General features: G+C 37.4%; 1 protein-coding gene across 5 annotated transcripts in view; it reads left to right on the forward strand.

The window, feature by feature from the left end:
- The window catches only part of csmd3b (CUB and Sushi multiple domains 3b), a 457,418-nt gene that overhangs the window by 274,646 nt on the left and 167,053 nt on the right, over positions 1–15,719 (forward strand). For all 5 annotated transcript variants that reach the window (XM_079879070.1, XM_079879071.1, XM_079879072.1 and 2 more), the window contains 9 exons: positions 57–239; positions 1,232–1,558; positions 2,961–3,155; positions 4,118–4,256; positions 4,819–5,006; positions 5,885–6,073; positions 7,651–7,767; positions 8,406–8,621; positions 10,015–10,203. In XM_079879070.1, coding sequence (XP_079735196.1) covers positions 57–239; positions 1,232–1,558; positions 2,961–3,155; positions 4,118–4,256; positions 4,819–5,006; positions 5,885–6,073; positions 7,651–7,767; positions 8,406–8,621; positions 10,015–10,203 — 1,743 coding nt within the window. The remainder of the gene's footprint in view (positions 1–56; positions 240–1,231; positions 1,559–2,960; positions 3,156–4,117; positions 4,257–4,818; positions 5,007–5,884; positions 6,074–7,650; positions 7,768–8,405; positions 8,622–10,014; positions 10,204–15,719) is intronic.

Raw genomic sequence — 15,719 nt, forward strand, 5'->3', positions numbered from 1 at the left:
GGAGAGAGACAATGTGTTGTTTATCGATCACTAATGTTTGCCTCCTTTCTCTGTAGAAATCGACAAGGAGAGCTGTGGGGACCCTGGCACCCCTCTGTATGGAATGAGGGAAGGAGATGGCTTCTTGAATGGGAATGTGCTACGCTTTGAGTGCCAGTTTGGATTTGAGCTCATTGGAGATAAAACAATATCGTGTCAGAACAACAACCAGTGGTCTGCCAACATCCCCATCTGCATTTGTGAGTACTGTCAATGCCACTGTATGATGAGAACTGATCAGTAGTTTTGGAAATGTTCTTCCTGTCCTTGTTCGTTGCTCTAACATCCGCGTTTATCAGGACGATTATGCTAAATTTAAAGAAGTGTTTATTTTTATTCTGTCCTCAAATCTGTTCAATTTCAAGCAGCACCATCATAAAATTGTGTAAAAATGTGTATTTCTTTTATGTTAAAATACTTTTTCCCTCTCTAAGATGCTATTAAAATAACACATTAAACAAGGGGGTGGGACTACCTGTTAGCTGACCAGTTTAGGAAACCAGTTTGAAAACAGTCATTGTTTTTATACGCTAGTTGCACAGAAATCACACAGGTTTCATCGTTAAAGATTTTTCTAATGTTACATTAGAATTTTCATATAACTGGGTTTTTATTAACTTTTCCTGTCTTTGCCTTTTCTTCAAAATGAATACAGAAATGTCTGAGGCAGCTAAAATAATTGGCTTATGTATACAGCCAACCGGGAGACTTCCTCAGCTGCAGTGACATCTGCTATATTTTGATTCTTCACCTCTAGGCTCTTTGCTTTAAAAAAAAAAAAGAAAGAATGCATCGCTGAAATTTCTCCACGTCTAATTGGAAGATCAGCTCTATTTATAGCCTGAAGTCCATTTGTCTCATAAATGCCGTTTGTCAGAACATAATCAACAGCAGAGTGACAGTCTCCATATGGCATATGAAACACATACACATGGCTAAGTGCTGTGTTATTACACTGATGTATGATGCGGCAAGTAACTTTCCTGGAGCTCAAACAGTAGAGTGTTGGCGCTTGCAACGCTAAGGTCATGGGTTCGATTCCCAGGGAAAGCAAGAATTGATAAGAATGTAAATGTGTACCTTGAAATGCAATGTAAGTCGCTTTGGATAAAAGCGTCCACCAAATGCATAAATGTAAATGTATATGTTGCCGGGTGCTTTCTACTCTACTGTACTCTATTCTTTCTTTCAGTTCCCTGTCTTTCAAACTTCACTGCTCCCATGGGCACAGTTCTTTCTCCGGATTACCCAGAGGGCTATGGGAACAACCTTAACTGTGTGTGGCTGATCCTATCAGAGCCCGGCAGCCGTATCCACCTGGCCTTCAATGACTTTGACCTGGAGGCTCCATACGACATCCTGACCGTGAAGGATGGAGAGATGCTGGACTCGTCTGTGCTGGGCCGCTTCACTGGGGCCGAGGTGCCGTCACACCTCACCAGCAACAGCAACATTCTCCGGCTGGAGTTCCAGGCCGACCACTCCATGTCAGGCAGAGGTTTCAACATCACCTACACCAGTGCGTGCTCCTCCATAATGGGTTTCTGATCTGCATTATGTCTGCATGGAGCATTTGTTGAGCATATATGAAGCATGAATTCTGCAACGCAATGTTCATTTTTAGCATGTTTTGTGTTTAAAAAGTTTACTGATAGCAGTTACTACTTTTTCTCAACAGGTATTGATATAATCTTATATTTGAATAATTTGTTTTTACAATTATAATTTATCGTATTGAGAGAAGTTCTATTTTTGATAATAACTGTTATATTCAGTCAGTTGTTTTTAAAAAAATCTCCTTTGTTTAATCTAAATAGTTAAAATATAAATTTGTTATTTGGTCAAAATATTTTAGACTAATAATAATACTTAGTCAAAAGGTTATATTTTTCATGAAAATATCCTGTAAATGTTATTATAATATAATATAATATCCTTTATATTGAGTTTAGTTTTATATTTATGCATTTAATATTATATTTCAAAAATATCCTGTAAATGTTATATACTGTATGTGTATATATATATATATCATAAGCTGTGTTTTAACCTGCATTTCAATCAGTAATTTTGTTGACGAGATTAACACTTAATGAGAGCACAAAATAATGTTCTGTAAAATATAAATCGATTGCATTTGTGCTGAAAACTACAAACTAAAAGGTGTCTGTTTACAGCAACTTCCAGGCGTGTCAGATGCTTATCCTATTCTTCGTCTTTCTGTCAGTGCGCCAGATCTCCCTTCCGCCCCTCATTAGCACATACATGACTTTAATTTACACAACGACTTCTTGATGGTCTTCTTTAAAGGAGATGTGAAATGTCACGATAATCCATCAAAGTCCTCAGAGTGGACATCAGTTTGCATGCATATTAGGTGCGCTACAGTAGTCGTTAATGCTGAACGTTAATATCGAGATCTTTAACAGACTGACACCTAACTGTTGTCTGTTAAGAGCTGTCAGGGCCGTGATGGAGCACCTTTAAATCTGTATTCATTCTGACAAACGTCATGTCCTTCTTGTAGGCCTTTCCTGTCACTAGACATCCATCAGAAACTCAGGGTGTTGTGGAGACAGCCGCTTTCTCGGCCAATCGCCTTGGGCCTCCATATATGCTTCATAGAGTTATGATAAAAACAGCTGAAAGCTCAATAACAGTAAAACTGATAAACAGAGCCTGGAGTGGAAACCTGTCCTACAAAGTACCACAAATTTTGAGTGGAGGCTAAATTGAAGAGCACCACTTGAGATGGAGTGTCTTTCAAACTTCCCACTTCCGAAGAACATCGTTTTAAACTTCCAGTTGTTAAAGTTATATAAAAAATCAAATTGTTAGTGGCATAAATATTTTGACTACCCATGATGGCGAAAGCCTGTTCTTGACACCATATTACTATCTTATGTCATTCAATCTTCCAGCATTTGGCCATAATGAGTGTCCGGATCCAGGAGTCCCCTTGAACGCCAGACGTTTCGGTGACAGTTTCCAGCTGGGCAGCTCCATCTCCATCATCTGCGAGGACGGCTTCATCAAGACCCAGGGAGCAGAAACCATCACTTGTGAGCTGAACGGTGGCAAGGTGATGTGGAGCGGTCCCATCCCAAAGTGTGAAGGTATTTATCAGGGCAGAAGTGGACTGGAGTCCTGAATAAGTGCACAGTTGTGCCTAGTTTTCTATGTGACTCTAAATGGAATAGACAGTCACCTGTGGGTCACAGAGACGAGGGTTAATAGGGCATGTAAACCAGAGGGCATGTGGTGGTGAGCAGCCTGTCATCTGTCATTAAAATCCTTGTCAATCCCTCCTTTTTCGCTCAGCATGTTTCTAATTACACTGTAACTCTACTCATATGGTCAGAGGAATAGAGTGACAGACTAAAGGTGTCGCCCACTAGCCACTGTAACACCTCACTGTAAGTTTTGGGGGATTGTAAATATGTAAAGTGGGGTATATTGGACAGCCAACTGGTCTTTATTATTTATCAGTTCTGCTTTCTTCATTAAAGATACATATGGAAGCTTGTTTTCACCACAGAAAAAAAGGTAATTGCGACTTTTTATCTCCCAATTTCGAATTTTGTCTCAGAATTGCGTGATATAAAGTCGCAATTGTATGTTATAAAGTCAGAATTGTGAGATATAAACTCGCAATTTTGTCTTTTTTTTCCTCAGAATTGCATGTTTATATCTCACATTTCTGACTTTATATCACGCAACTGGGAGATATAAAGTCAGAATTGTGAGATATAAACTCGCAATTACGAGAAATAAACTCGCAATTTTTACTTTTTATGTTTATATCTCGCAATTCTAACTTTTAAACACGCAATTCTGAGAAATTAAGTCCGAATTGCGCTTTAAACTTGCAATTGTGAGATAAAAATTATCTTTCAAAATGTTTTATTCTGTGTCGGAAACAAGCCTTCATAGATACATGTGATCATGCATAACATATATATATATATATATATATATATATATATATATATATATATATATATAATTTTATTTATTTATTTATTTTATTTGTTTAACAGTAAGGTTGTATAGAAATAAGCCTCTGGTCTTTCTACAGCTCCCTGCGGAGGACACTTCTCAGCTCCTAGTGGAATTATTTTATCTCCTGGCTGGCCCGGTTACTACAAAGACTCACTCAACTGTGAGTGGGTCATAGAGGCTGAACCGGGACGCTCCATCAAAATCACATTTGAGAAGTATGCTTTTTTAATTTGAATAGATATTGTTGCTTTGGTACATTCAGATTCAGTGAAAATTCTGAGGAAAATGTAATTTAATTTAAAAAGGATGCACTAATTTGATCAAAAGTGACAGTAAAGACATTTACAAATGCGGTTCTTTTTAACTTTCTATTCATCAAAGAATCCTCAAAATGTATCATGGTTTACACAAAAATATTACGCAGCACAGCTGTTTTCAACATTGATAATTATAATAAAATTTTATTGAGCAGCAAATCATTTCTGAAGGATCATGTGACACTGAAGACTGGAGTAATGATGCTGAAAATTGGCAGAAATAAATTACATTTTAAAATACATTCACATTGAAAACAGTTTTTTTAATTTATAATAATATTTCACAATATTACTGTTTTTACTGTATTTTTTCTCAAATTATTGCAGCCTTGCTGAGCAGATGAGACTTCTTTCAAAAACATAAAAAAAAACTTTCTCACCACAAACTTTTAAACAGTAGTGTACAAAAATGTATCATTGCCTGCAAAGACATTTAATTATTCTCTATTTCTCCAACCAGATTTCAGACAGAGTTGAATTGCGATTTGCTGGAGCTTCACGATGGACCCAATCTTCTCTCTCCTCTGATTGGCTCGTTCAACGGCACCCAGGTGCCTCAGTTCCTATTCAGCACCGCCAACCACCTGTACATGCTCTTCACCACTGATAACAGTCGCTCGAACAGTGGCTTCAAGATCCTGTATGAAAGTAAGTGAACGGTAAACTTTCCACAGTTTCAGAACATGCTATTTGGAAGTTAAAAGTGAAGTATGTAGTTTCTGCGACACACAAAAACAAAGCATATATTCAAACAACCTTGCAAACGTCCCTTTTGCGCGGCAGTCCTCCCCCAACTCAAGAATCACAAACGCAACTCATACGGGTGCTTGTGAAGGCATGACGTCTCAACAGTTAGAAAGTAGGCGACTTTCAATATAACGTCCAACATATTAGGAATACTTTTAGCTGTGTTGCTATGTGTCATGAGTAATTGAGTAGCCAATAGTCTTTCTTGAGCAAAGCATGAATTTCACCACAACTGTTTGAGGAAAATCAAAGTGAACATTATAAACTGCTACATTTGTCTTTCTGAACGGCTGCATGATGATGATTGATATATAGTATTGAAGCTTCAACTGAAGCGTGTTTCATCGCAATGCCCCATTCGCTTTGAAGACTGGTTTAATCTTTTTAAGGTCTAAACACAGCCAATTTTGTCTTGCATTCCTGTACCCGAAGCTGAGTATCTTTTTCTCTGTAACATGCCAGTCATGGCCATGCCCAAAACTCACACTATTGGTTGAGCTGGAAAGAGATTGACAGATCTGAGCGAACTCTCAATGTTTTGATGGTGCCTGGGCGGCTCGATTCGTACACTTTTGAGGGAGATAAACCCATTAATGGCATACTAATAGCAGTCAATGAACAATAATTTGGGTTAAGAGAATGTATTTTAACATAAAAACTCTTACATACTTCACTTTTAACACCTTGTTATTATAGAGCACCATTATAGGGCAGAAGATTAATTAAAATGCTCTTAAATGACGCTGTTTTGTAAACTTCATATGCCTGACTATTCCTAGGCGTGACAATAGATGCCTACTCCTGCCTGGATCCAGGGATTCCAGTCAACGGTCTTCGTTACGGTCAGGACTTCTCCATCGGCTCCACCGTGTCTTTCGGCTGCGACTCAGGCTATCGCCTCAGCCACGAAGAGCCATTGGTTTGTGAAAAGAACCACTGGTGGAGCCACCCACTACCCACCTGTGACGGTTAGTCTCCTGAGACATTTGTAGTACAAAAGCACTGCGAATCCTTGTGACTGTTTTGTAAGGAAAAAAGGTGACGTGTCAATTTACATCTTGAATAAAAGAGGTTCAGAGTCGGTGACAAAGAGGGTTTAATAGACCGTATTACTAAAGCAGGACAGTGCTAAACAGCAGGCTTGTGCTGGCAATGAACGCTGGATGAAAGACGTTACCTGTGTCTTGCCCTGTCAGAGCTTCTTAGGCTGCTTGTCCTTCGGCTATTTGATTACATTCTTTCGCTTTCCTTTCTCTAAGGCAGCTAAACTGAAACAATGTGATTCAATGCAAGGCCATTAGCCCGTCGCTGAGGAGGACTCTGAGAGGCAATTTGCTGTGAAGGCTGCTTTAGCTGATAGGAACTGATGCGCTCACCAGATTAGACATCCAGAGGCACTTTTTACTGCAGTCATCTCACTTCCATGGGATCTAAATGCAGCTTACATTAGAGGCATGCACCTGCCTACACTGCTGTCTGAGGTAACAGGGTCTGTGGAGACTGGACATGCTCCTCCACTGAGCAGCAGGCGGGGTTTAAGAGAGAAGTGCATGAACATTGATCCAAATAGAGCAGTATGAGGTGAGGAAGAGTTTCTGACCAATAAGAGTGTATTTTTGTTATGGATGGATAGAACTCTGCAAGGCATGAACACCATACAATGAATAGAGTTGCATCCAGGTCCGATTTAAGATTTTGATCAGTTTTTTTCACTTAAATTGTTAATGGAAGGAACTGAATTTGTATTAATAGTAGAAAAGTGGTCTTTCCAATTGTGGTCTCAGATTTTTGGACCCCACTGGATTGTAATGGATACAAATACACTCCCGTTAAAACATTTAGGTTAGATTTTTTTATGTTTTTGAGTCTCTTGTGCTCATCAAGGCTGCATTTATTTGATAAAAAAATACAGTTAAAAAAATTAATATTGTGAAATATTATTACAATTTAAAATAACTGTTTTCTATAGTAATATATTTTTAAAATGTAGTTTATTGATGTGATCCTTCAGAAATCATTCTAATATGATGATTTGTGCAATGTCTGGTCAGGCAAAAGAAGAGGAGATGGAGAGGTGGATATGAAAGCAGCTAAATAGCTTTATTTATAAACAAAACCAAAGAAGATAATGCAAATAATAGGAGTCGCATGAGTAAACAAACATAACAGCTTTGGCATATGCACAAAGATAATACTGGACAAGGAGAAGAATTAAACTGAGGGCTTAAATACGCAGGAGAAAACAAACTGAACAAGAAACAGGTGCACAACGCAATCCGTAACCATGACAACAAAAAAGGAAATTTGCATTTTAGTTTCTCCCATACTGATTCTAAACTTTTGAACAGCAGTGTATGCAAGTGCTTCGGAGTTTCAGTCACTAGGAACCTAGATACAGATGTTATTTTGACATGTCAGCTGATAAGCCAAGTATACGAGCTGATAGAAGAAAGAAATCGTTTATGGTTGTGTAGTTCCATTTGCATCTATTGAATTTAAGTGAAAGGTCTGTTTAAGTAAGTACTTCACTCCCTCTGCCCTAAAGCACTCTGTGGGGGTGATGTTCGAGGACCGGGAGGCACCATCCTTTCCCCTGGATACCCTGAGGTCTATCCCAGCTCCCTGAACTGCACCTGGACTGTGGAGGTCAGCCATGGCAAAGGTAAAACCACTACTGATATCTTACCTACAATTTACCACGACTTATAGAAACATTTATTTGAATATGCACCGAATAATACACAGTATGAACTAATGATAGGATGAAAAGCAAGCTCCGAGAGACCATCACATAGTCTGTCATGAATACAGATGTAGGTTCTTGTCCATGCCCTACTCTCAAATATCATTATCCAACCTTTGAGTTCAGAATAATGAAAGTTCCTCTGAATTTTAATTTCCCATGGCTGCTAATGCATATCAGTTTTGAAGGCCATTATGTTTAGTGGACAGATCAGTTAGGACTAAAAATACACTTTTCTCTTTCTGACAAAAAAGGGTCAGTATCAAAATTGCCTTTGTTCTACAGTACGTGACCTCAGTCAAGGGCTGTTGCTTAAATTCACAGGGCCTGAGAAAAAGTTTTAATGAATGGGCCTCCATTCTCACGAGTAAGCTATACCCTTAGTGGGACCCCCATGCCTTGTATAATGAGCTTGACCTCAAATGCTGGATCATTCCTTTTACCCTTCTCTCTTTTTTGCCCGTTTTCTTCCTACTCCAATCTCCACCGGACCGTCAGAAGTTGACCAGAAACTTGAACCATGCTTCATTTGTGCAATGGTTTTGTTTCCCCAATAGGTGTTCAGTTCACCTTTAACACCTTCCACCTGGAGGATCATCATGACTATCTGCTCATCACTGAGAACAGGAGTTTTGTTCAGCCACTCGCCCGCCTCACAGGCGCAGAACTGCCCTCGCCCATCAATGCAGGACTCTATGGCAACTTCAAGGCCCAGCTCCGCTTCATATCTGACTTCTCCATCTCTTACGAAGGTTTCAACATCACATTTTCAGGTGAGGAGCGTCCCTGGGACAGTAGTTGAGTCCTTGTGTTGTATACACTGTGACAGTATCGAGTTATTGTGATTGTGCTTCAAGCAGCGTTATTTTAGTTTTATTATTAATTTGGACCGTGGCGGCTCTAGTTTTTGTCTTTTGTTTTTTATCTCGGGGGAGCTTTATTCTTGCTTTATTCTTCTGAATAAAATAAATTTTCATACCTGAGTATGCCCCATTAAAACCATTGTTTATAGGCACATTAACACGTTTATTAAACCTTATTTTATTTTTTAGGTTTTTAAATACTTTTTTTTATTTTTAATGAAAGTAATACTGAGAGTCAAAACCAGGAAAATCATTCCTGGCTAGCGCCACCACTAATTTTGAATCAGCTTTTATTTTTATATTTTAAGTTTGTATGTTAATTTTAGTTACATTTATCTGAATGGCTTGTGCTTTTGTCATTTTATTCGTTTTTTATGTTGCTATTTAGGTTTAATTTATTTAGTTTACATTTTTATTTCTAGTTAATCATTTTAAAAATGTGGTTTATTGCCAAGGCAACATTTCTAATTTTCATTTAGTTAAAACATTTTCAACTAATATTTATACTTTATTTTATTTCAGCTTTATTTCAATGGACATAAATGTTTTTAATAGTTTTAGTTACCGATAATAACCCTGGCGTCAAGTATTTTATTTATTCTTCTGAATAAGATACATTTTCATTACATCTTCCTATACTTTGTCAGAATATTTTAATATCTTTGATAGAAATGCCAATGGTGAATTTAACAAAAATTTAATTCACTAAATTTAAAAATGTAATGTATAAAAATTTAAAATGTAAAATGCATGTATGTAAAATGTATTTTAAAAAATAGAGCTATAATCACGATATAATATAACACTAATATAACAAGAAATAATGTAACACTTTCATTTAATTTCACATGTAGTTACTACATGTACTTACTATAGTAATAACAGTAAATAATGTATAATTACAAGTAACTAACCCTAAACAAACCCTAACCATAAGTATATAATAAGTACATGTAGTTAAGTAATATTACTCACTACTTATTTGAGTAAGTACAATGTAACTACATCACCTTAAAATAAAGTAAAAAAAAAAAAACAATTGACATGTTTTTGTATTTTCAAGTTCATTATACACTTTATTTTTAAGGTGTCATTGTTACAGTGTAATTCTATATTTAAGTACTGAGTAATATTAAGCAACTTCATGTACTTACTATAGGGTTAGGATTTGGTTGAGGAGGGTCAGTTGCATGTAATGATGCATAATTTACTGTTATTACTATGGTAAGTACATGTAACATTATGTAACAAGGACACTGTGAAATAAAGTGTTACCTTTACTTTCAAATTCTGTTTCACTCAGAATACAACCTGGAGCCATGTGAGGATCCAGGAGTGCCTGATTTTGGGCGGCGTAACGGTTACAGCTTTGGTATCGGAGATACTCTCACCTTCTCGTGTAACATGGGCTACCGGCTGGAGGGAGCGCCAGAAATCATTTGCCTGGGAGGGGGTCGGCGCATGTGGAGCGCACCTCTGCCAAGGTGTGTTGGTACGTTGTCAGCTGTTTTCATTCATTTAAACTTTTATTCTCTTGATTCACTACCAAATAGCACTCCACATGGACATATTGCTGATTCTAAAGAAAGTTTATGCTGACGTTTTCACTTTGACTGTCAGCCCGATGATGAACCTGCTTTTACAGAGGATAAATCAGAGGGGTTCAACAATGAGTGGTTTAAAGGGACAGTTCACCTAAAAATGTGTTATTTACTCTACTCAACCTCGAATCGATTCAGACTTGTATGAACTTGTATGTTCTTTCTTGGAAAACGAAAGATGATTTTTTTTACAGAATATCCTGGCCATTCTTTTCAATATAATGCAAAAATAAGTCCAAACACCGTGTCATGACCAGACGTGACACAATGACGCAACATGCAATAAAAGGCATCTTTTCCATGTTAATCAGGGTTTTTGTTCAAACCAGCCGTCTGGAACATCTCAGATCTTGAAAATAAATTAGGAACCAAGTGTGAACAAAAAAGTGTATTCCTTATTTTAATAATGTTAAAATGGTGGAATATTTATTAATTAGATTATGTACAAATCCATTTTGTGCAGAGAGACTCCGCCCATACGCTCTTCTGATTGGCTGTGAGTTTTGATTGATTTTGTCATGTCTCGTAGTCGCGTCTGGTGTGGACAGACACGATTCGTCGCTGGAATCGCATTGCGTCTGGTCAGGACAGGCCGTCACAATAAAAAAAGCACAATTTTCGAAGAAAGTCATACAGATTGACATGAAGTGATGACATGAGTTTTCATCAGTTTACTCCAATATGGCCACGGTCACTTTCTTTGCTTGGCTCGAAGTCGAGCCTGATTACGACAGAGTAATTTGTTCCTGCTGGTTCACTGGAAACACAAAGGGTCATCGTGTTACCGTGCAGAGGGGGTCATGTTTCCATTTTGGTTCCCAGAGCTAATAAACTCCAGGACAGAAGCGTATTTCCACGCCAAACTTCCTTCACAGTTGCTTTCACAATTCAGCTTGGCTGGCTATACTGCCGAGAGCATTTGAAGTGATTTAGTAGCACTATTGTCATGTTTCAGTGTTTCTTGATTGTATCTCTCAGTGTATCTTGCTCACCGTTGTCAGTAAGTGACTCCTCGGCAATAAAGCATTCATCAGACGTAGACGGAGTGGGCTGAAGCGACATCAATTGTAAGTTAGCCGTGCATGTCACAAGACAGGGGCATAAACAAAATAGCAATTATAATAATGGAGAACTTTTGCTAGTGTCGCTTCACTTTTCTCTGGTCATGAGGGGTCACCGGCCATTTTTCACATTAATTGAAAAAAATAATAACTGCATTTATCATGGCTGTTTGTCTTCGGATTTATTTATTTATATTTATTCTGCACTCAACCAGGAGGTTGTGTCTCCACAATATTCTCTTTAGGTAAAACAAATCAGTTCTGGAAATCAAGGATCACATCCAAACAAGGTTACATCCAGTGTAGTGTGGGTGACATTGCCAGCTGCCTACACAAACAAATCGGGAATGGTGGTTTGCGCAATTGCAATTTTTTTTAAGCTCATTTGCACGCGTCACATTGTCACATCCGTTAGGACTGTCACAATATCAAATTTTCACTAGGTGATTATAGTGGCCAAAAGGATTCACAATAACAATGTTTTAAAAATATATATGTAGTTATCCAGGGCTTGACATTCACTTTTTTTCTCAATAGCCACTGTGGCTAGTGGTTTTCCAAAATTACTAGCCACTCAGCATTTTAACAGGCCACAATTTTGACATCGATACCATGGGGAAAAACTGCCATATAGATATTTTTATTTTTATCTCATAATTTGCCTAATATACCTGCTGTCACTTTAAAGGGATGGTTCGGAGTAAAATCAACCTAGGGTCCTTTGCACCATGACCTCGAGTCAAACACCCCCCCAGAAGCTTTTTTTCCCTTGGTCGAACATTATTAAAGTTAGAGCTTATTTAGAGATATCAGCCGAATGGTTTAGTGCAGGCGCTAATGGATCCAAGGTTGTATCTCGTAAATTACCCCACTAATAATGCCCAGAATGGTACCAAACTTCAACAGTAGTACAAATAGATTCTGTACTCATAAAACGAGGCATTGGAAAGTTTTTAAGTACATCAGGAGTTTATTTAAATAACACTTGCCTGATGGCTAATGCTACCGCTAACCCGGACGTCGAGGTCACTTCCCTGATTTGGGAAAAGCCCGTAAAAGTCCTGCAGAAAGCGAAGCAGGTTACTGGTTCTTGAGATTGTAACAGAACGACAGCAGTGACTGTAACACCTCGAGGACCTGAAGGTGTTTTTAGTTTTGGATTAAAACCCATACCTTCCACTTGAGGGGAGGAAGACAAAGGCAGTGTATTCATCAAAATCACTTGACAAGTTGACAGTAACACAGGCCTCAGCTTTCCCTCCTATCCATCACAACTATCGATTTTACATTGCAAAAGAAAAACATTTCTTTTTTATATAAAATAAAGACAAATGGGCTTTCTAGGAAACAATTAGGGCCAAGAGGTTAGAATAAGCAAGTGTGTTAGACATGACATAGACATAAAACAAACTCCCTCTGACCAATGGGTGGAACTATCTATTTGGCCCGACCAATGACCAACGAGGAGAGTGTTCGGGAAACCTGTTCATTTATTTTTGCAATTGCATATGTGGCACAGGAATTACACGCTTTAGCTTTAAACTTGTTAAAGTTCCTCCAATTAGTTTATTTTAAGCAGTAATCTCACAGATCTGTTCAAGGAGAAATATGTTGAAGCCAATGCAGAACCATAGAGAGTGAGCCAGCTATTTTCCTCCTCGTCTTTTTTAATCTATTCCTCAAGATGAATCTTTGCGCTGGTAAAGTCTCCTGCAGCATCCGATCTTTCTCTTATAGTGCTATTAATCATATGTGACGTTTATGAGTTGAGACAAGTCTGTTCAATGGGTTGCAATAAGAATTACATTATCTGATCACATGTTATGCTTTTTCTCATTCAGAGACCACAGGGCATCTTCTCTGACTCACTTTCTGTTAACGTGAAGTTAATCGTTTTAACTTGAGCGTTAACACATAATATGCAAGACAAGGTGCGGCTTTTGTATTGTTGAGATTAAACTGTGATAAATGAAGTTTGAGATGTTAAGCACCTTGGAATTACCTTGAACAGTTGTATAGTCAAGAATTGAATAGATTAGGTTTGTAACAGGTATTCATTTGTCAGCGGTCAAGATGTTTTGAAACATGAAGATACATCAGTAATTTGGTATAAACTCAGGCTGTGGTCTGAAGAATGGGAATCTGCCCACAAAGGCCACATTTCAATCAAACACTGATGAGGAAAAACACATACATGTGGAGGAAACCTTGAGAGGATCCGAAGGTTCAAGATTTTATCAGTTCCTGTTGGTAGATGTTATAACTGCATCATTTGCTACCAAAAAAACAAAAAAAAGATAGTGATTCAAAATTAGCTGTGTATTTGGAAATGTATTTAGTTAGTTATTTGTTTCTTTATGCAAAAAAAAAAAAAAAAAAAAAAAAAATATATATATATATATATTGCATATATTTGATTATGTTATAAAGGATGTTTTACCAGTGTTCTTTTTTGTTGTTGAAAACTATTAGTTATGAAATTGACTTTTTTTTTTTTTCTGGATATTTTGGATATAAATTGACGTTTTTTGCCAATTCAAGATAGTTGCTTGACAAAGACTTGGTACTTAAGTAACCCAGTCATATGGTCTTGTAATATGTCCTACACTCTTAGAAAAAAAGGTTCAATTGGGTTCTGTATAGAACTCTAGGGTTCTTGACTCAATTTTAAAGAACACTTTATGTCAAAAACGTTCTATATATGTCTTAAATGGTTGCATATACTTTCATACGGGTTATTTCAGGTTTTCTGTATGTTTTAGAGCTGTTTAATTTGTTAATAATATTTAAAATAAATGAAAATGAAATCCATGAAATGATGGGTTCCCATGAAAGGTTCTGTATATGAAGTGCCTGGCAGAACCCTTTGAGCTTTAATATAAAACCTTTTCTTCTAAGAGTCTTATTCAGATGGTAATTGTTTCTCATGGGGTCGTAAAGTATTTTCAACATTTACAGTGGCTAGTAGGTGATTTTATTGTCATCCGAATCCAGAATGTCAGTGTTTTCCTTCCACAACCCACATAAAAATCCCACACCAAGGTCGTGTGGTAATTGAAATGCCATCCGAATCCATATCACTGCATTTACAAGAAGAGATCACTTCAAAATTCACTGTTTAAATCCTTTTTGATCACAGCAGAGCACCATACGATAACTGTTGCGCTTCAAAGATGTACACTTTTATTACTGAAATGCTGGACATTATTCAAAAGAACAATATTTTATCACCGCTCCACCTCAGCGGATGGGAACTGTTAAGAACAAAAAGGAGAAAGTGAAACAAAGCACGTAAACATTTGAAACGGGCCATTATTGTAGAAGCAATATAAGCAATACAATTTTAAATTATGTATTACATACAATTATATATACATTAAAGATATAAACCAGTCAGCTTTATGTTTACCTCATGTAAATAAGAGGCTGCATTAACTTATTTCCACTAATTTCCATATTTTTAAAATGACATCCATCATTTTGAGATAATATTGTGTCAAGCTTCCTATTTTTAAACAAGAGATTTAAATAATTAAACAAATAAATAGGACATTATTTTCCTATCATTAAATGAAGTATGAATTTATTCTTATTATTCCAAGCATATTACATTTTATTTACAGCAGACAATCATGCAATGTGAACAGCGAGTTCCTGAGTTCGTAGGATCACAAAACTCGCTCCTTCACTGTGAATGAATCGCCATCCGAATGCATGGGTTTTATCACTGAGGTGCCATGCAAATGTATTTTTACAGACGTCCACATGAGAAATAATTACCATCCGAATAGGGCTTAATTCTTTGGGCCCTATTTTAACGATCTGAAACGCAAGTATCAAACGCGAAACGCAAGTAACTTTGTGGGCGGAAATCTAAAATGTGTTGGTCTGAAGTAGCTTCATTACTCATAGGTGTGGTTTGGGCGTAACGTGAAATAAACCAATCAGAGCGACATCTCACATTCCCTTTAAAAGCAGGCGCGCTTGTTCCATGGCGGATTGCTATTATAACGGTGGATTTGCCAGACGCACGCCAGGAGCGGTTCACAGTCGAGGAGACCGACATTCTCGTCAGGGCCGTAAAACACAGAGAAGTGACATTGGGGATGGAGAAACCCATACAAATTAGCTTCGGTTAAACAGGCGTATAATAATTTGGGTAAATGTGTAAGCTAGATTTATGCCTATTTTTTCACATCTTCATGGACACCACAATGATTTCCCTCATGTGGAATATTTTTCCTTGTAATTATGTATGGTTTGCAAAAATGTCAACTACTGCATCTGTGTAGATGAGAGAAGCAAAGTGTATTCGCATTGTGCACACGCTACATTATGGCCAAGCA

This window comes from Squalius cephalus (assembly GCF_949319135.1).
Source record: "Squalius cephalus genome assembly, chromosome: 8".
Taxonomy (NCBI): Eukaryota; Metazoa; Chordata; class Actinopteri; order Cypriniformes; family Leuciscidae; genus Squalius; species Squalius cephalus.